General features: G+C 35.5%; 1 protein-coding gene across 1 annotated transcript in view; it reads right to left on the reverse strand.

Annotated features, from left to right (window-relative positions):
• TTC6 (tetratricopeptide repeat domain 6) overlaps positions 1–24590 on the reverse strand; it is a 220782-nt gene that overhangs the window by 60178 nt on the left and 136014 nt on the right. Inside the window, exons 9-15 of the mRNA XM_079912364.1 lie at positions 17590–17679; positions 15411–15485; positions 9647–10017; positions 7493–7955; positions 7057–7186; positions 6045–6217; positions 4201–4337 (exon numbers count right to left, since the gene is read on the reverse strand). Of these exons, the coding sequence (XP_079768490.1) occupies positions 4201–4337; positions 6045–6217; positions 7057–7186; positions 7493–7955; positions 9647–10017; positions 15411–15485; positions 17590–17679 (1439 nt within the window). The remainder of the gene's footprint in view (positions 1–4200; positions 4338–6044; positions 6218–7056; positions 7187–7492; positions 7956–9646; positions 10018–15410; positions 15486–17589; positions 17680–24590) is intronic.

The raw sequence follows: 24590 nt of genomic DNA on the forward strand, positions 1-24590 counted from the left end.
GAAATTATGGAAACACTCCCATTTACCATTGCAACAAAAAGAATAAAATACCTAGATATAAACCTACCTAAGGAGACAAAAGACCTGTATGCAGAAAATTATAAGACACTGATGAAAGAAATTAAAGATGATACAAACAGATGGAGAGATATACCATATTCTTGGATTGGAAGAATCAACATTGTGAAAATGACTCTACTACCCAAAGCATTCTACAGATTCAATACAATCCCTATCAGACTACCAATGAAATTTTTCACAGAACTAGAACAAAAAAATTCACAGTTTGTATGGAAACACAAAAGATCCTGAATACCCAAAGCAATCTTGAGAAAGAAAAACAGAGCTGGAGGAATCAGGCTCCTGGACTTCCGAGTACACTCCAAATCTACAATAATCAAGACAGTATGGTACTGGCACAAAAAGAGAAATACTGATTAATGGAACAGGATAGAAAGCCCAGAGATAAACCCAGGCATCTATGGTGAACTTATCTTTGATAAAGGAGGGAAAAATATACAATGGAGAAAAGACAGCCTCTTCAATAAGTGGTGCTGGGAAAGCTGGACAGCTACATGTTAAAGCATGAAATTAGAACACTCCCTAACACCATACACAAAAGTAAACTCAAAATGGATTAAAGACCTAAATGTAAGGCCAAACACTATAAAACTCTTGGAGGAAAACATAGGCAGAACACTCTATGACATAAATCACACCAAGATCCTTTTTGATCCACCTCCTAGAGAAATGGAAATTAAAACAAAAACAAACAAATGGGACTTAATTAAACTTAAAAGCTTTTGCACAGCAAAGGAAATCATAAACAAGATGAAAAGACAACCCTCAGAATGGGAGAAAATATTTGCAAACAAAGCAACTGACAAAGGATTAATCTCCAAAATATACAAGCAGCTCATGCAGCTCAATATCAAAAAACAAACAACCCAATCCAAACATGGGCAGCAGACCTAAATAGACATTTCTCCAAAGAAGATATATAGATTGCCAACAAACACATGAAAGGATGCTCAACATCACTAATCAGTAGAGAAATGCAACTTAAAACTACAATGAAGTATCACATCACACCAGTCAGAATGGCCATCATCAAAAAATCTACAAACAATAAATGCTGGAGAGGGTGTGGAGAAAAGGGAACCCTCTTGCGCTGTTGGTGGGAATGTAAATTGATACAGCCACTATGTTGAATAGTATGGAGGTTCCTTAAAAAACTAAAAATAGAACTGTAATACGACCCAGCAATCCCACTACTGGGCATATACCCTGAGAGAACCATAATGCAAAAAGAGTCATGTACCAAAATGCTCATTGCAGCTCTATTTACAATAGCCAGGACATGGAAGCAACCTAAGTGTCCAACAGATGAATGGATAAAGAAGATGTGGCACATATACAATGGAATATTACTTAGCCATAAAAAGAAACGAAATTGATTTATTTGTAGTGAGGTGGATGGACCTAGAGTCTGTCATACAGAGTGAAGTAAGTCAGAAAGAGAAAAACAAACAACGTACGCTAACACATATATATGGAATCTAAAAAAAAAGAAAATAGTTATGAAGAACCTAGGGGCAGGATGGGAATAAAGACGCAGACCTACTAGAGAATGGACTTGAGGACACAGGGAAGGGGAAGGGTAAGCTGGGACAAAGTGAGAGAGTGGCATGGACATATATACACTACCAAACGTAAAATAGATAGCTAGTGGGAAGCAGCCACATAGCACAGGGAGATCAGCTCAGTGCTTTGTGACCACCTAGAGGGGTGGGATAGGGAGGGTAAGAGGGAGGGAGATGCAAGAGGGAGGAGACATGGGGATATATGTATATGTATAGCTGATTCACTTTGTTATAAAGCAGAAACTAACACACCATTGTAAAGCAATTATACTCGAATAAAGATGTTTTTAAAAATAATTAATTAATTAATTTTAAAAAAGAAAAAGATATGAAAAAGACTTCTTTACACAAACTATGAAACATTACTGACCTAAAGGAATGAAGACCTAAAGAAACAGAATGTACCGTATGCATACATGAAAAGACTAAAAATTGTTAGGATGTCAATTTCCCCCTACCGCTCTATAAATTCATTGCAACCCCAATCAAAATACAAAGGAATTGCCACAGAAGTTGACCTGCTGATTCTGTTCGGTTAAACCGTATGAAATTTTGAAATTTTACTATTTTGATATATAAAGAAGTCAATTTTCATATAGTTTAACCCAACTCAATGTGTTTGGAAATGCAAAAAAGCCAAGGAATGCTCTGACAATTTTGACAGATCAAAAGAACTGTTCTACTGGATTTCAAGACTTATTATGAAACTATAGTATTTAAGACAGCACAGTATTGGTGCAAAGATAGATTTTTTTTAAGACCCGCAAAATAGAAAAAGAGACTGAGAAATAGATCCACCCATACATGGATCTTCATTTCCTACAAAGCTAACACTGCAAAGCGATGGTAAAGGCACAGGGTTTTTATTAAATGTTGCTTGGAAAATTGAACATGCATGCAGAAAAAGTGGAATTTGTTTCCCTACTTCACATCATATACAAAAATTGATTCTAGGTGCACTGTAAATCTAACTTTAAAAGCAAAACAATAAACCTTCTAGAAGATCAGACAGGAGAATTCTACATGACACAAAAGTAGGAAAAACTTACTTATAGTACAAAAAAAGCACTAACCTTAAAGAAAAACGTTACTAAATCAGACTATGTTTCATTTTAAAACTTTGTTTACCAAAAGACAATTATTTAAGGAGTGCAGTGACAATCTGGAGGAGGAAAAAAATGTGCTGTAAATATAACCAACAAAGGGCCCATATCAAGAATATGTAATAGTTCATACAAATCAATAAGAAAAAAGACCAACAACCCAAAAGTCATCAATGACAAAAAAGAAAATCCAAATGGTTAAGAAAATTTTGAAAATGAATAATCATGTTGGTAATGAAGAAAATGAAAATTCAAACTAAATGAGATAATACTACACACCCACTAGGATGGCTACAACTTGAAAGTTATAATAGTACCCAGTACTGGTGTGGAGCCTGCATATACTGCTGGTAGTACAACCAGTTTGTAAAATTAGTTTGGCCCTACAGCTGAACAATTGCATACCCTATGTACCATATGTTCTACTCCTACTGTGCATCCAACATAAATGAGTATATGTGTGTCATGTACAAGAAAGTTGAAGGAAACAGTATTTGTGATCATCAAAAATTAGAAACACTCAACTGTCCATCAACAGTAGGATGGATAAGTAAACTGCAATATATTCATGTAACTGAATACTATACAAAAATTAAAAGGAGAAAACTACAGCCACATGCAATAGTATATAATATTCAATGAAATAAGTTAGAATTGAAAGAAAACTACCTTATGATTCTCTTTATATAAAGTTCAAAAAAAACAGGCAAAACTAAACCAAGAATGTTTAGGGACACATACTTACGTGTTGAAACTATAAAGAAATACAAGTCAGGACAGTGGTTACCTTCTCAGGAAGGCAAAGGCACAAGAGGGTGCTAGTAAAGTTGTTTCTTGACCTGATAATGGTTACACGAGCATTTACATTGTGATAAGTCATTAAGCTGTATGTTTGTACTTTGTATACTTTTTTTGGATGCTTGCTGTATTTTTCTATAAAAATGTTAATGTTAAACAAAAACTGTGAGTGAAGAGATGAATAGGTATGGCTACGTACACATTTTAAGCCTCTTCAAAACAAAACTTAGATGAAAAGAAAAGCAACAAAATGGAAACTGTATTATGCACAATAAGGTTGGAAGAGCAAAGTTTAATATCCCAGTTACAATAAGATAGCACAGAAATCTATATGAACAGTTCTCTGTACTGAATGAATACAAAGTATATGAAAAGAAATCCAAAGAAACAAAATATAGGTCAATACTTCAAAAACTGATAATGTAACTAGTATTCAGGAAATGCAAATGAAACAATTCTAAATTATCATTTCATGCCATTTAAGTTAAACTACCCACTACTCTTAGGGTATAGGTAAAGATTTTCCTTCACTAGTAGCACTAAAAATCGATTCACTACTTTTAAAGGGCTGTCTGATGTATTTCAAGAAATTTTCTTTCCTGAGAATGCATTTCAAAAAAAAAACATTCAAAAACCATATCTAAAATAATTCTCACCTTGCTTGAGAATTTTGGGGATCTATATTTAACAAGGTTGTAAAATCCTCTTCAGCTGCAATCCAGTTTTCATTTTCATAGTAGAACATCCCACGTTTAAATAATGCATCTGTTCTTCTGGGATCATAAAAGATACACTACACGGGGGTGTGGAGGGGAGGCACAAAAACATATCACATAATGAAAAAAAAAAACAAGAAAAGTATATAATCCTATAGCAAATTAAATGGACTAAAACCATGTTTTTAACTTCAGATTACATAAAAACAAACTACTTTAAGATGCCAGAACTTTCAGATTTGCATTTGAAGACCATGCCTTTAGGAAGTCCATTTGTCATCAAATTCTAGAAAGTGGAGGTTTTATTAAAAAAAAACAAAAACAAAACCCAGCACATACAAGAAGCCAAGGTTTCTGCCCACTAAAATTTTTATTAATAAAACCTCATAAGTAATTGTTCAGCTAGAGTAGGGTTATATTGGATCTATCATAGCATTTTATTCCAATTAAAGACAATATATATTAGATCACATCAAGGCCGATTCAATGAAATTAAATATGGATTAATTTAGTCCCTAAAATGGTGAAAAGAAATGAATTGGTATTGGCATGGTTCATTCATTTCACATTGACATACAAGGCAACAGAGTAACGAGACTAAATCATTGTAAACTCAGTTGTGAAGTTCCTTGCCTATTGATAGTGGGGAGAAAAATGAAGCACAAAGATTATGAAGTATTTTTAAAACAGGGAAAAAAGAAACTCTAAAGATTCTGAAGTTTGTTTGACCTCAAGTTGCTGCATTAGTCAATCTTTAAACTATTGGTGCTACTAGATAAAGGAAATGATCAGAAAAGGTATTTTAATAATTTTAATATCTTCAAAAGAGATTTGTGGTAACTTCTAGACAAGAAGTTACCAAAACTTATAATATTCTGTTGAAGCAAAAGTCAAGTATGTGGCTAACCATCATAGATTAAGAAACAGGGCAGTTGGGAACATGAAAAGCTAAATTATTTCAATAACATCTAAGTTCTCAATTGTACTAAGAACTAATAATTTAAAGTCAGGAGTTCATGGTTACAATTCTGCCGCAATCAGTGGAATAGCTGCCTGATTCTAGCCTCAAAATACAGTTCAGCTAAAATTCACTTCCTCAAGGGAATTCTCTGATATCCCCCAACCAAACATAAATTGCCTCCCATAATCTTTATTTCCATCATAGCATTCATCACAATTTGTAATTATATATTAGTGTATATATTTATTTCTTTAATATCTGTCCTTTAAATTATAGGCTCCATGTAAGCATGAAACATGTTTGTTTTATTCACCAAGATTTATCCACTACATTACACTACACAGTGCCTTAGCCAATAAATATTTGTGAGTAAATGAATGAATGAATGAATGAGCCAGTGAGCACAGCTTTCTTTTAAAGCAGATAGGTTTGCTGCAGAAGAGAATCAGCTACGTCTCAAGAGTTAAGAAGCAGAAAATGATTTTCTCCATTGTTTGAAAGAAAGAAGCAATCTTCAAAGGTTTCTTTATTCACTGCTTCATAGTCCAAGAGAAGAGAGCTGGAAAAGTCAAGTCCCCCTCAAAGTTGCCTCTTGCCTCAATGCTCCCACACCTGAATCAGATGTAAATCCATCCATTCAAAAAAATCATTGACATACTGTTAATATCAATCCCAGTAACGAATGTTCTAGGGCCTAATCTAAAATAAACTAATTTTGATTATATAACATATGAAAGAATTTCAACAATTTGCTGTAATATTAGGATGAGAATATCATGCTCTAAAATATATAAATGGCAGAATTATATGTGATACAGCTTACTTTAGTAAAGTCATCAATGGCCAGTACTTTGTTTTCTATTTCGTACATCTCACCCCTCCTGAAATATATATCAGCATCCATGGGCTTGCACTTAATTGCTTGAGTATAATTTACAATTGCCAAAGTACTGTCTTTTTTTCCTCTGAAAATTTCTGCCCTTGAAATATATGCCTCTAAAGAAAATTAAAAAGGTAAAATTTAGTGTTACAGTCCTAAATTTTTAAAGACGAATCCTTCACCCTCCAAAAATGTAGTCTTAGAATAATGTATCTCTATTATACTTTCTTTGCCATTTAACTTAAGATTTGTTTTTTATTTCAACAATGCAAAATTTGTTCTCAAAGCCTGGATAAATGTTTATGGGTAAAAGTGTTTTCAATTTCAATATGAAATAACAAAAATTAACTTTTCTTTTTTGTATATCTGAAATGTTTCATAATCCTTTAACGTTCATAGTAAAAAGTTATATTTTGATTGTACAAAATCTTATGGACTTTTAGCAGAGATCAGCATAGATTTAAAAAAAACACTTATTAAGCTCATGTTATATTCTAGGGGTATGTTGTGGGTGCTGGAGATACAAAGATGAATATGACATTTTCTCATTCCCCAAAAGTTCCATGTCTAGTCATTCAAGTTGGTTAGAGAATGGTACGTAAACACAAACGTAAATGTGAAGTCTTAAGAACGTTACAACTCTAATTCAGACTAAATTTGTAAATCATTTCTATAACTAAAAATTGTAAGTTCATATTCTTCTTACGGGATGAGCAGTAAGGAACCAATTTATTGTAATGTATACCAAGGACATTAACATTTCAAACCATGATAAGTATTTTTAAAACAATAGGATCACAAACAGTCCTAAATATATGCTATTGAGAGTAAATTTAACTTGGGAAGTCACAACCATTTGTGGAGATGTATATGTCTTGAATTATGTATCTTTATACCACTAAATGACCAAAGCTTAGGTAAAGATCTAAGTAATATAACTGCACAGACAACCCACCTGCATTATTTTTATTATATTTATTTATATAATTCAAGTCATCCAAAGCTTCATTAATTCTGCCTTGGAAAAGATAAATGAAATGTCGGTGCCAATAGGCATTGAGAAACAATGGCTCCAAGAGTATAGCCTAGAAAATAAATGTATAAATTCAATTTAAATTGATTTAGGGGAAGATATCCCATCAAGTAAATTTTCAAACATTATTGATCCCAATGGCTTTGTATGTGTATAGTATAAAATGATGCCTCCCAATCTGACAGACAAAATCAAGTGTTTTTAATGTTAATTATTTGAAAATGCCAATAATCATAATTTCACAATCCCACGTGTATAATACAAATATTCATTGTTCAAAATTCTAGTAAAAGTTAATATATAGTTATAAGCAAGGATAAATTGTTAATATTATTATTTTGATTAAATAAAAACTCACTTCCTGTAGATCATTCATGGCACTCTGGAGCTTTCCCAGTTTCCTATAAAGAGCTCCACGCCTACAATATAAAAATGCAGGATATTTCTTCTTACTATTTATTTCTTCAGTCAAGATCTCCACTTCGGATTCATAATGTCTAATGACCGCTGGAGGAAGACGAGACTCCAAAGAATCACTCAATTCTATTTCTGGTGTTTTTTCCACTCTTTCAGACGAGTCTTCATGAACAGATATTTTAACAACTTTCTCTCTTGGGGTTGTCTTCTTTTGTTTAGGCTTAGAGAACATGTCAAGAGCCCATGTTTGAGGACCACTATTTTCTGGGATTCTTCCTTTACTCTGGGCAAATTTGTCAAAATTTAAACACAAAGGTACACTGGGACACCGTAATAGACGTTCATATAGTGGAACTTTGAGCAAAAATTTCTTCTGTCCAGGAAGGATTCCGTGAGACTCTGATCTAGTATTCAAAAGAGTGATTTTTAAATTACAGAAATATAATTTTTATAATGAATAAATCAACTCCGCCACAGACAAAATTACTATTTCTCTGTCATCAAAATAAAATTACATGGTACTTTTATGCAAACCAAGTCCTCCTGTTCATTCATTGAGATCATATGAAGAATCTCTGTGAGTTTATAAAAGCAGAAGACTGTTATTAAAGATGCAGCCTTTGTAGAGAACTGAAATAAAGGGTCAGTGCTCCCTTCAGGCTTAATTTACACCCCTACCACCAACCGGAGGAAATACAATGGAGAATTGAGGAGTTAAAACTTGATGTGAGAAAAGAAATGACATCTAATGAACTTGAGGAAGAAGGAAAGATTTGCCTCCACAACAGGCTAACAAAAAAACATCCCAGACTTCATCCCAAACTTAGTAGGCTATCAAATTAGATGACATGTAATAAGCTTTCAAATGGTATGTTTCTTCTAGGATTATCCTCCTCAAACTCTCCATTTCCCACATAGTTTTCATTCAGTAGCATTTATGCATGCCGGTGCAGTACTAGGGAAGAAAAAAAAAATCACACCCCATCATTTCATTAATATTTACCGAGTGTGTACTATGAGAAAGACCCGTGCTAAAAGTAGGAGAATAAGAGTGAGAAAAATCAGTACCCTTTCCTTTCCTTACTCTGTGACACTCCCCACTCTTCTCTACACTCTAGTGCAAGCCACCATCATCTCTTCTGTCTAGAGTACAATAACTTCTTAGTTCCCTGCTTCTCCTCTTGGTCTCATCCATTCTCCACATGGCAGCTAGCATGTTTTTTTTTAAACAAATGTAAATCAGATCATGTCACTCCCTCCAAGAGTTTTCTCTAGTACCTAGAATACAAATCAAATTTTTCACCATAGTCTACAAGACTCTACATGATAAGACCCCAGCAAATGTCTCTAATAACACTACTTTCTCGCCTCCCACTGTTCCAGGCACAGAGCAAGCCTCAAGGGTATTGCATTTTCCAGTCCTTCTGAGTGGCTGACTCCTTCTCAATTACTATTTCTGGTCAAATGCCACCTTAGAAAGACCATCTGTGCCAAATAGGTTTTGTTTCTACCTGCACATTTATCTCTATCCTTCTCTACCTTGCTCTTTGCCCTGGAGTACTAGTCCGTACAGACTACAGACATAGGATCCCTTAATATCTTCTCATCAAATATGTCCAATTAGGAGCCCTGAAAAGGGAAAGAGTGAAGTCAAAGTATTTATTCCTCTGGTCCCCTCCTGAAGGGTTGCCTCACACTGGCCATGATCTTTGTCCAAAGTTCACTATTTATTTCAAGGAAATCCTTTCCTTACAATTTCTTTCTTCCAGGTTCTAGTAATCACTCCCTCTTTTTGTCCTCTCATACTTAGGGGTAGAGATTGGCTCTATTATTTCTAGTCCCAGGATACTACTCTATCATTTGTGGTTTCCCTATGCCCTGACATCTTTGAAAATTGCCCTTGTTATACCCCCCTAGAATTATTCTAAATTGAGAATGCTGTTTACTCCTGGGACCCTGACTGATAAATTAATTGGTACCAGAGATGGGCCCAGGAAATACACACACAAAAGGATCCTTCAATGACTGAATTAGAAAATTAAGGCCCAAACCATAATACATTTCTTAAACTATAACAATTGTTGATTAAACAGACCTTTTAAGAATTTTTGGAGGCTTGGATAACTCATCATACACAAGTGTAAGTTTACTGAGTCTTAATCCTTTCTTCAGTTTCATCTTCTTTTTCTTGGGATAAACAACGTTAGTAATGCCAGCTTGTCTAGATGCTTTAATGAGAGAGGGAGACAGGCCTCTCGAACTGTATCTGCCCTGCATGTTGTCTAAAATAGTATCTGTATTGTCTTTCACAGGGACGGGTTCCTCAGTTTCATTTTGCTCAGCCATCCAGTGCTCCAACTCCTTTGTTTTCTGAAACGTCACCTCTTTCATATTGCTTTGCATGTCATCCTTAATCTCTAATGGAGTTATGGTCTCCTTCTTCAAGTCAACTGCAGATTTTACTCTCTTATTTATAAGGAGACAAAGAAACAGAAAAAATCAATTTAGGTGCTGTACATTTAAAATTAATTCAGTTACAATTGCTATTAATGTAATTTGGTCACTATTGAAAAATTTAAAATCATCTGTTCTTGATGTTTTTCAAAAGTGAGCTTATAAGTTAACAGTGGGTTAGTTAAAGCAAAGTGCAATAATTTGGTCACATGACATTGCATTAGCTACATAAAAGTAACACTATAAAGTAGATATGAATTAATTGTGATTTTATATATTCTTAATTAAAAATGAATGCTCTTTACATATCCAAATAAAATGCGTGCTCTACTTTTAGTTTAATGCAAAAACAAGTGGTAGAATGGGCAAAAATTATTAAAATGCCTTACCTTATAAAATCAATTTGTGGGACTTCCCTGGTGGCACAATGGTTAAGAATCCGCCTGCCAATGCAGGGGACATGGCTTAGAGCCCTGGTCCGGGAAGATCCCACATGCTGCGGCGCAACTAAGCCCGTGCGCCACAACTACTGAGCCTGTGCTCTAGAGCCCACGAGCCACAACTACTGAGCCCATGTGACACAACTACTGAAGCCTGTGTGCCTAGAGCCCGTGCTCCACAACAAGAGAAGCCACCGCAATAAGAAGCCCGTGCACCACAACGAAGAGTAGCCCCCGCTCACTGCAACTAGAGAAAGCCTGCACACAGCAATGAAGACCCAATGCAGCCAAAAATAAATAAATAAATAAAATCAATTTGTAAATCTATTTTCAAAAGCACCTTAACAATATTGAATTTCTATACATACTATTCAATTATTTTCAATTCAATACTTACAGGCTTAAATAACAGAATTTCAGCCTAATATTCATTTTATCTAATCATTAGAGAACCAACTTCATTTTTAATAATAATATTAATATAATACATTAATAAATAATTTACAAGAATTATGCATTAGTAACTTGAAACTCTAACAACACTCATTACTAATAAAAGAGATAGCAGTTCCAATCCTTTGATAGAGCATTTCTTGCCTTTTGAGCTACTGTCACTAAATTAACTGCATTTAACTTTCCTAGTAAATAATAATTCGTTACAGAAATATTTTTCGTTATAGTGAATATAGGCCCAAATTCCAAATATAACAATTCCATACAAGCTGGTTATATACTTTAAGATGTACTAAAGTGCAATAGGGATATTGACCCTCTCTGTGACTTACTATGTATACTTCCCCCATCTCAAGAAATTGTATTCAACTCAATATGTAATTAGAATAGAGAATAGAGACATACAGACTATAGAATATATGTATGTATATGTATATATCAAGAAAAATAAACACATATGTATGTACCAAGAAAAAGTAGAACAGCCTGAAAAAAAGTAGGATGTAAGATTTTCATATTCCCCACTTGCTGACTAGCTATGAATTATGCAGCTCTGTAGAACACTTAAGAAGGAATTACTGACAGAATCTATAACTATAAAGCAGAACTACCAGGTAGGTTTGGGTTTTTTGTTTGTTTTCCAGCTTCACTGAGATATTATTGACATATAACATATATAAACTCAAGGTATGCTGTGTAATGATATGATAAACATATATACTGTGAAATGATTACCACGATAAGGTTAGTTAACACCCCAATCCCCTCATATAATTACCATTGTTTTTGTGTGGTGATAACATTTAAGATCTACTCTTTTAACGACTTTCAAGTATATAATATAGTATTGTTAATTATAGTCACCATGCTGTACCTTAGAGCCCCAGAATTTATCTCATAAATGAAGGTTTACACCCATTGACAAACATCTCCCCATTCCTCTTCTCCTGCCCCAGCCCTTGCAACCACAAGTCTACTCTATGTTTCTATAAGTTATGCTTTTTAGATTCCACATATAAGAACAGTATTTATCATTATACTTTTTATTATGTAAGTTTCAGGTGTACAACACTCTCATTCAACATCTGTATATACTACAAAGTGACCACCCCCAAAGTCTACCATCCATCACCATTAAACTGACCCCCTTCACCCCTTTTCCTCACCCTGCAAGCCCCCTTCTCCTCTGGTAACAACAATCTGTTCTCTGTATCTATGAGTTTCTTTTGGTTTTGATTTGTTTATTTATTTATTTTGGTTTTGTTTCGTTTTAAATTCCACACATTAGTGAAATCATATGACATTTGTCTTTTTCCTTCTGACTTATTTCACTTAGAATAATACCCTCAAAGTCCATCTATGTTGTCACAAGTGACAAGATTTCATTCTTTTTATGGATGAGTAGTAGTCCATTGTGTGTGTGCACGTATATGTATAAGACACACACACACACACAAACATACCACTATGTATGTGTGTGTGTGTGTGTGTGTATATATATATATATATATATATATATGCGCCACATCTTCTTTATTCATTCATCCATGGATGCACACTTAGGTTGTTTCCATATTTCAGCAATTATAAATAATGTTGCAATGAACATAGGAGTGCATATATCTTTTCCAATTATTGTTTTCATATTTTTTGGATAAACACCCAGAAGTGGAATACCCAGATCACATGATAATTCTATTCTTAATTTTTTGAGGAACCTCCATACTGTTTTCCATAGTGGCTGCACCAATTTACAATCTCACTAACAGTGTAAGAAGGTTCCCTTTTCTCCACATCCTCTCCAATACTTGTTATTTCTTGCCTTCTGGATAATAGCCATTCTAACAGGTGTGAGGTAATAGCTCACTGGTTTTGATTTGCATTTCCCTAATAATTAGTGATGTTGAACATCTTTTCATGTGCCTGTTGGGCTACCTGTATATCTTCTTTGGAAAAATGTCTATTAAGATCCTCTGCCCAGGGCTTCCCTGGTGGCGCAGTGGTTGAGAGTCTGCCTGATGATGCAGGGGACACGGGCTCGTGTCCCGGTCTGGGAAGATCTCACATGTCGTGGAGCAGCTAGGCCTGTGAGCCATGGCCGCTGAGCCTGCGCGTCTGGAGCCTGTGCTCCACAATGGGAGAGGCCAGAACAGTGAGAGGCCCGTGTACTGCCAAAAAAAAAAAACAAAAACAAAAACAAAACAGACACAGAGACCAATGGAACAGAATCAGAATCTCAGAAATTATCCCATGCATATATAGTCAACTAATATTTGACAAGGGAGCCAACAATACTCAATGGTGAAAGTATAGGTTCTTCAATAAACTGTCCTGGGAAAATTGAATATTCACATGCTAAAGAATGAAATTGGACTCCTATCTTACACTACACACAAAAATTAACTCAAAATGAATTAAAAACTTAAATGTAAGACCTGAAACTGTAAAACTAGAAGAAACCACAGGGAAAAGTTCCTTGATCTTGGTCTTGGTGATGATTTTTTGGATATGACACCAAAAGCACAAGCAACAAAAGCAAAAATAAACAAGTGGGACTACATCAAACTTAAAAGCCTCTGCACAGCAAAATAAACAATCTGCAGAATGAAAAGGCAACCTACGAAATGGGAGAAAATATTTACAAACCATCTATCTCATAAGGAGTTAATTCCAAAATATGTAAGAAACTCTTCCAACTCGATAGCAAGAAAAACAAACAATCCAATTTAAAAATGGGCAAAGAAACTCAGTAGAGACTTTTCCCAAGAAGATATGCAAATGGCCAACTGGTTCAGGAAAAGGTACTCAATGTCACTAATTATCAGGGAAATGCAAATAAAAATCACAGTGAGATATCACCTCACACCTGTTAGAATAGCTATTATCAAAAAGACAAGAAAAAGACAAGAGACATCAAGTGTTGGTGAGGCTGTGTTGGAAGTGTGAGTTTAAGTGTTGGAACCCTTGTACACTATTGTGGGAAATGTAAATTGGTACAGCCACTATGGAAACAGCATAGAGACTCTTCAAAAAATTAAAAATAGAACTACCATATGATCCAGCAATCCCACTTCTGGGTATATAGCCAAAGGAAATGAAATCAGGATCTTGAAGAGATATCCACACTCCCACTTTCATAGCCACATCATTCATGATAGCCAAGATACGGAAACAATCTACCTATCAACAGATGAATGAATAAAGAAAATGTGATATAGATACAGATATAGGTATACACACACAATAGAATGTCATTCAGCCATAAAAAAGAAGGAAATCCTGCCACTGGCAATGACATGGATGGACCTTGAGGACATTCTGCTAAATGAAATAAGTCAGATAGAGAAAGAGAAATACTGTATGACCTCACTTATATGTAGAATCTAAAAACAAACAAACAACAGAAAAAAACCCTCATAGATACAGAGAACAGATTCATGGTTGCCAGAGGCAGGGAGTAGGAGATGGGCAAACTGGGTGTGGTGGTCAAAAGGTACAAACTTTTAGTTATAAAATAAATAAGTCCTGGGGATGATTTAATGTACAGCATGGTGATTACAGTTAAAATACCGTATTGTATATTTGAAAGTTGCTAAGAAAGTAGCTCTTAGAAGTTCTCAGCACAAGAAAAATAGTGTAAATATGTGGGATGATGGATGTTAACTAGACTTACTGTGATGATCATTTCACAATAGACACAGGTACCAAATAATTATGTGGTACACCTGAAACTAATATAATGTTATATATTAATTATATGGCAATAGAAACGTCTTAAGGATGGTGTCAGTGTACAGGAATACAAGACAGAACAATCAAAAAGTTGGTAAGAAAGAAGAATGCCAGAAATGCAATAGGAAGCAGGCTAAAGTTAAGCAGGTTAAAAGCAAGTTAGAAGCAAGTAACATGGAGAATCAAGGAAGCTGAGTGTCAGATTTCAGAGAGAAAAACAAAAGCTGGGAGCTATTTGCCAATGCCACTAAACGTAAGATCAGCACTCAAAAACGCTTATGGATTCTTGTTGCAGAGGAAAGTCCATTGCGTTTGGTAAGAGAAGGTGTGGGTTTAAGTACTAGCTCTGCCACTTATCACTTTCTGACCTTTGCTTTTTCATGTATAAAACAAGGACAGTATCTATCTCATCTTCGCTCTTATCAGGATATTGTGTAGCTCAAGACCAAACTGGAATAGAGTCCATGAAAATGTATTAACACCATGAGCCCAATGCAAGTGTAGATCAATATTATAAGTGACTTGATTTATAATATACCAAGTAAAGTCAAAGTATGAATATGAGACACTTCCAAGAGATGTTGAAAATCTTCAGTTGGCACTATGAACAACAATCTTACAGGTGCTACCAAATACACAGTTGAATCCAAAATTTCAGTCAACTCTGGATGAATCAGTGATCACACTATTTCAGGAAAGCCAACAAAAAGCATAGGTGGTGATTATTACTAGAAATGTAAACATTTCTTTTGAATGACAAAAACTGAAAAATTATCATACCTTTAATTGTGGAGATTGCATGCTGAAACATTTTTGGATATTTTCAAATGAGGCTGATTTTCTTAGGAAAAACATCTGTGAAATAATCAAATGATAAATATACACTGACTCTAGACACTATTTGGTAAACTAAAATATCATATGACAATCAGCTAATAATAACTGTTTAAGTAAATTAATGAAATGCAGAAACACTAATTAAAATACAGGTTCTTACTGATTTTGTAATCACTGACTTCACAGATGGGAACAGAGCTTAAAATCCATCAATTAATTTTGAAAAGTGTATAATAATGGAAGCTATCTTATTTTTTTAATTCAACATATATAACAAACACGCAAGTTTCCAGAAAGTAGCACAGGTGTGTGTAAATGTGCCATAGATATGCTGGGCCATTAATCCTCTTAGCCCTGGGGCTGCACTAGTGGGACCTGGAGTGGCTACTGTTCCTCCTACTTTTCAGTGGCTACTGAACAGTCTCCTTTAAATCATGAGCAACCTCAACCTTTTACCCCATAAGGCCACACAAATATTATTACTTGCTATGAGAACTATTATACTAAAAGAGTTGCGAAGTACTAACATACCAAATAGAGTAGAAAGTACAAAAAAAATGACATATTTCATGTATGATGGTGGAAACAGACATAAAGAAGTAACTATAATCCAAAGCAGCTGTAACAATGACTGTAAAGATAGCATGAATCAGGTGTAAAGAGAGCACAGGAGAGGTGGAGGTCAATTCAGAATGGAAAGGAACCTGGATTGACCAGCTTGAAGAGGTAGCATTAGGGCTGGCCTGTAAAAGGTAGTGACATTTCCATAAACTGAGAAGGGGTTGAGAACATCCCAGGCCAACAGAATAGCCTAAACAAGCACAGAGAAGTGTCAAGGTGCTGGGATTTTAGTCCCCAAGGACTCTGGTGCAGGCAGAGTACAGGGTACCTGGAGGTTACATGGAAGCAGGAGCATAATGGGAGGTAAGATAGAAAATATAGTCAAGGCCAGGTTATGAGGCTTAGTTAAGCACTCTGACTTTGATAGGTGGAGTTATTCAGTTTGTTGAGATTGAGTGTTGTAATTACACCTGTGTTTTAAGAACATTGCAGGGGACAATAGGGAGGATGGATTAGAAATAGCCGTTAAAAACAGTAATATCTGACAGGTAGGTGTAAGTAATGCTACTAGAGTAGTCTATGCATTCCAAACTAGAAAGTGTCATTTGTTGGTTCAATTATGTTTTTAAGTGATGGTCACTGTTCTAGGTGCTGTGGATAAAACAAGAATGATATGACCCCCATATCACTCAGACTAATGAAAAATAAAAAGATAAAACATATATGAGGGCAAACATTTAATAAGCAATAATGATATATGTTAAAAACAGCAAAAGTGATCTATATTAAATAGAAATATTACTCCAAAAATAAGTATTACCTGACTGTATGGGGAATACGTAAGGCGGCACAGACACATATTAAACCTATGGTAACTGACCAGAATGGGGATTTGACTTGTCCTAGGTCAATAAGGCTCTCTACTATGTGACACTCATCATCCCAAGATATCACCAAGGGGAGTAAGGGCTGAAGGCCTTAAGGAAAGAAAAATAAAACCCTTTCTTGTTTGTCCCTCATAAAGTTCAAGATATTTATTAAACCACTAATATAAGTTTCATACCTTTCTTCTTCCCTCAATTGCTCTCTTTTCTCTCCAATTGTGTTTATTAATTAGTTTATTTAGATACACTGTAGGGATAATAATGTCATGGGCATGAGTCCAATCACCATTTAGAGAATTCAGTTTTACTCTGTTTCATAGCCATAAACAATTCCCTCCCTGCATTTGGTCAAAAGATTCATAAACATGTTCGTTTGATCATTTAAAACCTGGGCAAGCAGTGATAAATGAGTGCAAACCCAGACATTTTAGGAATTTTAGGAAAACTCACAGCAGATATCCTGCTATTGATTAGTAAATAACATCTTCTGAGTGTCATAAAGACCACAGATTTGAAAGAGGAAACATGTCCTCTGCAAAGACACTAGTGAATATTCTGAGGCATTTCCCAGAATGAGGAAGCATCAAGAAATTATTTCTGAAATCGCTAGAAATAATATCTGAACTGTAGTCACATAAAGCCACCAACCCATAATTTAGAATAAAAATTATACTTACCCTAAAACTTCTATGTTGATTTAAAGTAATGACACGTTCCTTGCTTTCAGATGTAAATTTCTCAAATAAAATTCTGCTTGCTTGCACACTCTGTGATTAAAAAAAAAGACAACAGTTTTAAGCTATATAGTGGAATACTTTTAAAAGCCTATGATTACTGTTGCTTCATAGTATAACATTACCCAAAGAGCAATATACAGGAAAGGTAGAATTCTAGAAAACACCAGAGATGCATCAAAGTCTGGCTGCAGACTAGGTATTTGCAGTTAGGCTTTGGCATTGGACTTTAGCCAAATAGATACTTCTACATTATTTCTGACATCCCTGGTCTTAGGAGCAATCAATGATCCTGTGACCTCATAGGTTGGCATTGAATCTCTTTAGTACATCAACATCAGTATTATGAACAAAACATATCATTTGGAGTTACTGTCAATATGCAACTATTCACTGACAAATACAAGTAAGCATTCTAAATATTAATTGGAATGAAAATTTCCTTAAGTGCTTTATACTTTTAACTCAGTCAATTAAATTATACAAATATTTATTGTTGTAAGGGTTAACTGCTACAATAATTATGATTATTATTAAATGTGGTACTTCTCTATCTTGTAATCAGAGATTTGGATATATAGAAACAACTACAAGACCTAAGTTTCATAGCCTGGTGGATACATGATGAATAAAATCCTTCTATTGCTTTGTTTGCTGAAATTTTTAGGTCTCCACTAACATTTCAAAAATTCTAAATATTTATTCAATAGAAAATCGACTTTTAAAAGTATCATGTAGGGACTTCCTTTGCAGTCCAGGTGTTAAGACTCGGCGCTCCCAATGCAGGGGGCCTGGGTTCAATCCCTGGTGGGAGAACTATGATCTCACATACCGCAACTAAGCCCGTGCGCTGCAACTAGAGAAGCCCGTGCACCACAGAGCCTGCGTGCCACAACAAAGACCCAGCGCAGCCAAAAAAATAAATGAATAAATAAATTTTTAAAAAGAGTATCATGCAGTTATCACTGAGAATGGAACAGATATGCAGAAGGCTATGGGTAATTTAGAAATCAACAGCATTGAATTTTTGCTCATCCTCTCTGTTGTATTTACGGAAAGTAGTTATAGCACAATATAAAAGAATTACTGGACATTGCAGAAAGATACCTGGTCACTTTCATCATTATTCTTCAAAGACAAACTATGTGACACACAAGAGATTTTGGAACTATTTTACCATATGCTTGCATAAAATATTCAAATATGATGGAATAGCAGCTATTACATACTTAAAACAATGCTTTTAACAGTAACAAGGACAAAAATTTTAACACTGCACTTTATAGATATCAGAACAGCAGAACCTGCTAACAATCAATGATTGCTTTTTAAAAAGAGAATGTGGAAGGAGACTTTCAAAATGGCGAAGGAGTAAGACGGGGAGATTATCTTCCTCCCCACAAATACATAAGAAATACATCTACATGTGGAACAACTACTACAGAACACCTACTGAATGCTGGCAGAAGACCTCAGACTTCCCAAAATCTGGGTGGCTGACAGGATCTTGGTTCTCCAGCCATGTGTCAGGCCAGTGCCTCTGAGGTGGGAGAGCTGAGATCAGGACATTGCTCCACCAGAGACCTTCCGGCTCCATGTAATATCAAATGGCAAAATCTCGCCCAGAGATCTCCATCTCAATACTAAGACCCAGCTCCCCTCAACTGTCTCCAGCACTGTAGCACCAGCAAGCTAAAGTGCTGGACCCCCTAGGCCAAACAACTGGCAAGACAGGAACACAATCCCACTCATTAGCATAAAGGTTGCCTAAAATCATAATAAGGTCACAGAAACCCTAAAACGCAGCACCGGATGCATTCCTGCCCATCAGAAAGACAAGATCCAGCCTCATCCACCAGAACACAGGCGCCAGTCCCCTCCACCAGGAAGCATACAAAACCCACTGACCAACATTAGCTACTGGAGGCAGACACCAAAAGCAACAGGAAGTACGAAACTGAAGCCTGCAAAAAGGAAACCCCAAACACAGTGGGTTAATCAAAATGAGAAGAGAGAGAAACACACACCAGATGGAGGAGCAAAATAAAAACACATAAGACCAAACAAATGAAGAGGAAATAGGCAGTCTACCTGAAAAAGAATTCAGAGTAATGATAGTAAAGATATCCAAACTCTTCAAAACAAAACGCAGAAAATATAAGAAATGTTTAACAAGGACCCAGAAGAACTAAAGCACAAACAAACAATGATGAACAACACAACAAATGAAATTAAAAATTATCTAGAAGGACTCAATAGCAGAATAACTGAGGCAGAAGAATGGATAAGTGACCTAGAAGAAACAATACTGGAAATAACTACTGCAGAGCAGAATAAAGAAAAAAGAATGAAAAGAATAGAGGACAATCTCAGAAACCTCTGGGACAACATTAAATGCAACAACATTCAAATCATAGGGGTCTCAGAAGAAGAAGAGAAAAAAAAAGGGACTGAGAAAATATTTGAAGAGATTATAGTTCAAAACTACCTTAACAAGGGAAAGGAAATAGTCAATCAAGTTCAGGAAGTCCAGAGAGTCCCATAGAGGATAAATCCAAGGAGAAACATGCCAAGACACATATTAATCAAACTATCAAAAATTAAATGCAAAGAAAAAATATTAAAATCAGCAAAGGAAAGACAACAAATAACATACAAGAGAATCCCCATAAGGTTAACACCTGATCTTTCAGCAGAAACTCTGCAAGCCAGAAAGGAGTGACAGGACATATTTAAAGAGATGAAAGGGAAAAAACCTACAACCAAGATTACTCTACCCAGCAAGGATCACATTCAGATTCCATGGAGAAGTTAAAACCTCTACAGACAAGCAAAAGCTAAGAGAATTCAGCACCACCAAACCAGCTTTACAACAAATGCTAAAGGAACTTCTCTAGGCAGGAAGCGCAAGAGAAGGAAAAGACCTACAATAACAAACCCAAAACAATTAAGAAAATGGTAACAGGAACATACATAGTGATAACTACCTTAAATGTAAATGGATTAAATGCTCCAACCAAAGGACATAGGCTGGCTGAATGGATACAAAAACAAGACCTGTATATATGCTGTCTACAAGAGACCCATTTCAGACCTAGGGACACATACAGAGTGAAAATGAGGGGATGGAAAAAGATATTCCATACAAACGGAAATCAAAAGAAAGCTGGAGTAGCAATTCTCATTTCAGACAAAATAGACTTTAAAATAAAGACTATTACAAGTGACAAAGAAGGACACTACATAATGATCAAGGGATCAATCGAAGAAGAAGATATAAAAATTGTAAATATTTATGCACCCAACATAGGAGCACCTCAATACATAAGGCAAATGCTAACAGCCATAAAGGGGGAAATCGACAGTAACATAATCATAGTAGGGGACTTTAACACTCCACTTTCACCAATGCACAGATCATCCAAAATGAAAATATTTAAAGAAACACAAGCTTTAAATGATTCATTAAACAAGATGGACTTAATTGATATTTATAAGACATTCCATCCAAAAACAACAGAATACACTTTCTTCTCGAGTGCTCATGGAACATTCTCCAGGAGAGATCATATCTTGGGTCACAAATCAAGCCTTGGTAAATTTAACAAAATTAAAATCATGTCAAGTATCTTTTCCGACCACAACTCTATGAGACTAGATAACAATTACGGGAAAAAAATTTGTAAAAAATACAAACACATGGAGCTAAACAATACGCTACTAAATAACCAGGAGATCATTGAAGAAATCAAAGAGGAAATCAAAACATACCTAGAAACAAATGACAATGAAAACACGATGACCCAAAACCTATGGGATACAGCAAAAGCAGTTCTAAGAGGGAAGTTTATAGCAATACAATTCTACCTTAAGAAACAAGAAACATCTCAAATAAACAACATAACCTTACACCTAAAGCAATTAGAGAAAGAAGAACAAAAAAACCCCAAAGTTAGCAGAAGGAAAGAAGTCATAAAAATAAGATCAGAAATAAAGGAAAAAGAAATGAAGGAAAAAATAGCAAAGATCAATAAAACTAAAAGCTGGTTCTTTGAGAAGATAAACAAAATTGACAAAGAATTAGCCAGATTCATCAAGAAGAAAAGGGAGAAGACTCAAATCAATAGAATTAGAAATGAAAAAGGAGAAGTAACAACTGACACTGGAGAAATACAAAGGATCATGAGAGATTACTACACACAACTATATGCCAATAAAATGGACAATGTGGAAGAAATGGACAAATTCTTAGAAAAGCACAAGCTTCTGAGACTGACCAGGAAGAAATAGAAAATATAAACAGACCAATCACAAGCACTGAAATGGAAACTGTGATTAAAAATCTTCCAACAAACAAATGTTCAGGACCAGATGGCTTCACAGGTGAATTCTATCAAACATTTAGAGAAGAGCTAACACCTTTCATTCTCAAACTCTTCCAAAACATAACAGAGGAAGGAACACTCCAAAACTCATTCTATGAGGCCACTATCACCCTGATAACAAAACCAGACAAAGAGGAACTACAGACCAATATCAATGATGAACGTAGATGCAAAAATCCTCAACAAAATACTAGCACACAGAATCCAGCAGCACATTAAAAGGATCATACACCATGATCAAGTGGGGTTTATCCCAGGAATGCAAGGATTCTTCAATATACACAAATCAATCAATGTGATACACCATATTAACAAACTGAAGGATAAAAACCACATGATAATCTCAAGAGATACAGAAAAAGCTTTCAACGAAATTTAACACCCATTTATGATAAAAATCCGCCAGAAAGCAGGCATAGAGGGAACTTACCTCAACATAATAAAGGACATATATGACAAACCCACAGCCAACATCGTTCTCAATGATGAAAAACTGAAACCATTTCCTCTAACATCAGGAAAAAGACAAGGGTGTCCACTCTCACCACTGTTATGCAACATAGTTTTAGAAGTTTTAGCCACAGCAATCAGAGAAGGAAAAGAAATAAAAGGAATCCAAATCGGAAAAGAAGCAGTAAAACTGTCACTGTTTGCAGATGACAAGTTACTCTTCATGGAGAATCCTAAAGATGCTACCAGAAAACTACTAGAGCTAATCAATGAATTTGGTAAAGTAGCAGGATACAAAATTAATGCACAGAAATCTCTTGCATTCCTATACACTAATGATGAAAAATCTGAAAGAGAAATTATGGAAACACTCCCATTTACCATTGCAACAAAAAGAATAAAATACCTAGGAATAAACCTACCTAAGGAGACAAAAGACCTGTATGCAGAAAACTATAAGACACTGATGAAAGAAATTAAAGATGATATAAATAGATGGAGAGATATACCATGTTCCTGGATTGGAAGAATCAGTATTGTGAAAATGACTATACTACCCAAAGCAATCTACAGATTCAATGCAATCCCTATCAGACTACCAATGGCATTTTTCACAGAACTAGTAAAAAAATTTCACAATTTGTATGGAAACACAAAAGACCCCAAATAGCCAAAGCAATCTTGAGAAAGAAAAAAGGAGCTGGAGGAATCAGGCTCCCTGACTTCAGACTATACTACAAATCTACAGTAATCAATACAGTATCGTACTGGCACAAAAACAGAAATATAGACCAATGGAACAGGATAGAAAGCCCAGAGAGAAACCCACATACATATGGTCACCTTATTTTTGATAACAGAAGCAAGAATATACAATGGAGAAAAAACAGCCTCCTCAATAAGTGGTGCTGGGAAAACTGGACAGCTACACGTAAAAGAATGAAATTAGAACACTCCCTAACACCATACACAAAAAGAAACTCAAAATGGATTAAAGACCTAAATGTAAGACCAGACACTATAAAACTCTTAGAGGAAAACATAGGCGGAACACTCTATAACATAAATCACAGCAAGATCCTTTTTGACCCACCTCCTAGAGAAATAGGAATAAAAACAAAATAAACAAATGGGACCTAATGAAACTTAAAAGTTTTTGCACAGCAAAGGAAAACACAAACAAGACGAAGAGACAACCCTCAGAATGGGAGAAAATATTTGCAAACGAAGCAACTGACAAAGGATTAATCTCCAAAATTTACAAGCAGCTCATGCAGCTCAATATCAAAAAACAAACAACCAAACCCAAAACTGGGCAGAAGACCTAAATAGACATTTCTCCAAAGAAGGTATACAGATTGCCAACAAACACAGGAAAGGATACTCAACATCACTAATCATGAGAGAAATGCAACTCAAAACTACAATGAAGTATCACTTCACACCAGTCAGAATGGCCATCATAAAAAAATCAACAAATAATAAATGCTGGTGAGGGTGTGGAGAAAAGGGAACCCTCTTGCGCTGTTGGTGGGAATGTAAATTGATACAGCCACTATGGAGAACAGTATGGAATTTCTTTATAAAACTAAAAATGGAACTACCATATGACCCAGCAATCCCACTACTGGGCATATACCCTGAGAAAACCATAATTCAAAAAGAGTTGGGGCTTTCCTGGTGGCGCAGTGGTTGAGAGTCCGCCTGCCGATGCAGGGGACACGGGTTCATGCCCCGGTCTGGGAAGATCCCACATGCCGCGGAGCAGCTGGGCCCATGAGCCATGGCCCCTGAGCCTGCGCATCCAGAGCCTGTGCTCCGCAACGGGAGAGGCCACAACAGTGAGAGGCCCGCGTACAGCCAAAAAAAGAAAAAAGAAAAAGAGTCATCTGCCACAATGTTCATTGCAGCACTATTCACAATAGCAGGACATGGAAGCAACCAAAGGGTCCATCGACAGATGAACTGATAAAGAAGATGTGGCACATATATACAATGGAATATTACTCAGCCATATAAAGAAACGAAATTGAGTTATTTGTAGTGAGGTGGATGGACCTAGAGTCTGTCATACAGACTGAAGTTAAGTCAGAAAGAGAAAAACAAATA

Source organism: Stenella coeruleoalba (genome assembly GCF_951394435.1).
Source record: "Stenella coeruleoalba genome assembly, chromosome: 2".
In the NCBI taxonomy this organism is placed as follows: domain Eukaryota; kingdom Metazoa; phylum Chordata; class Mammalia; order Artiodactyla; family Delphinidae; genus Stenella; species Stenella coeruleoalba.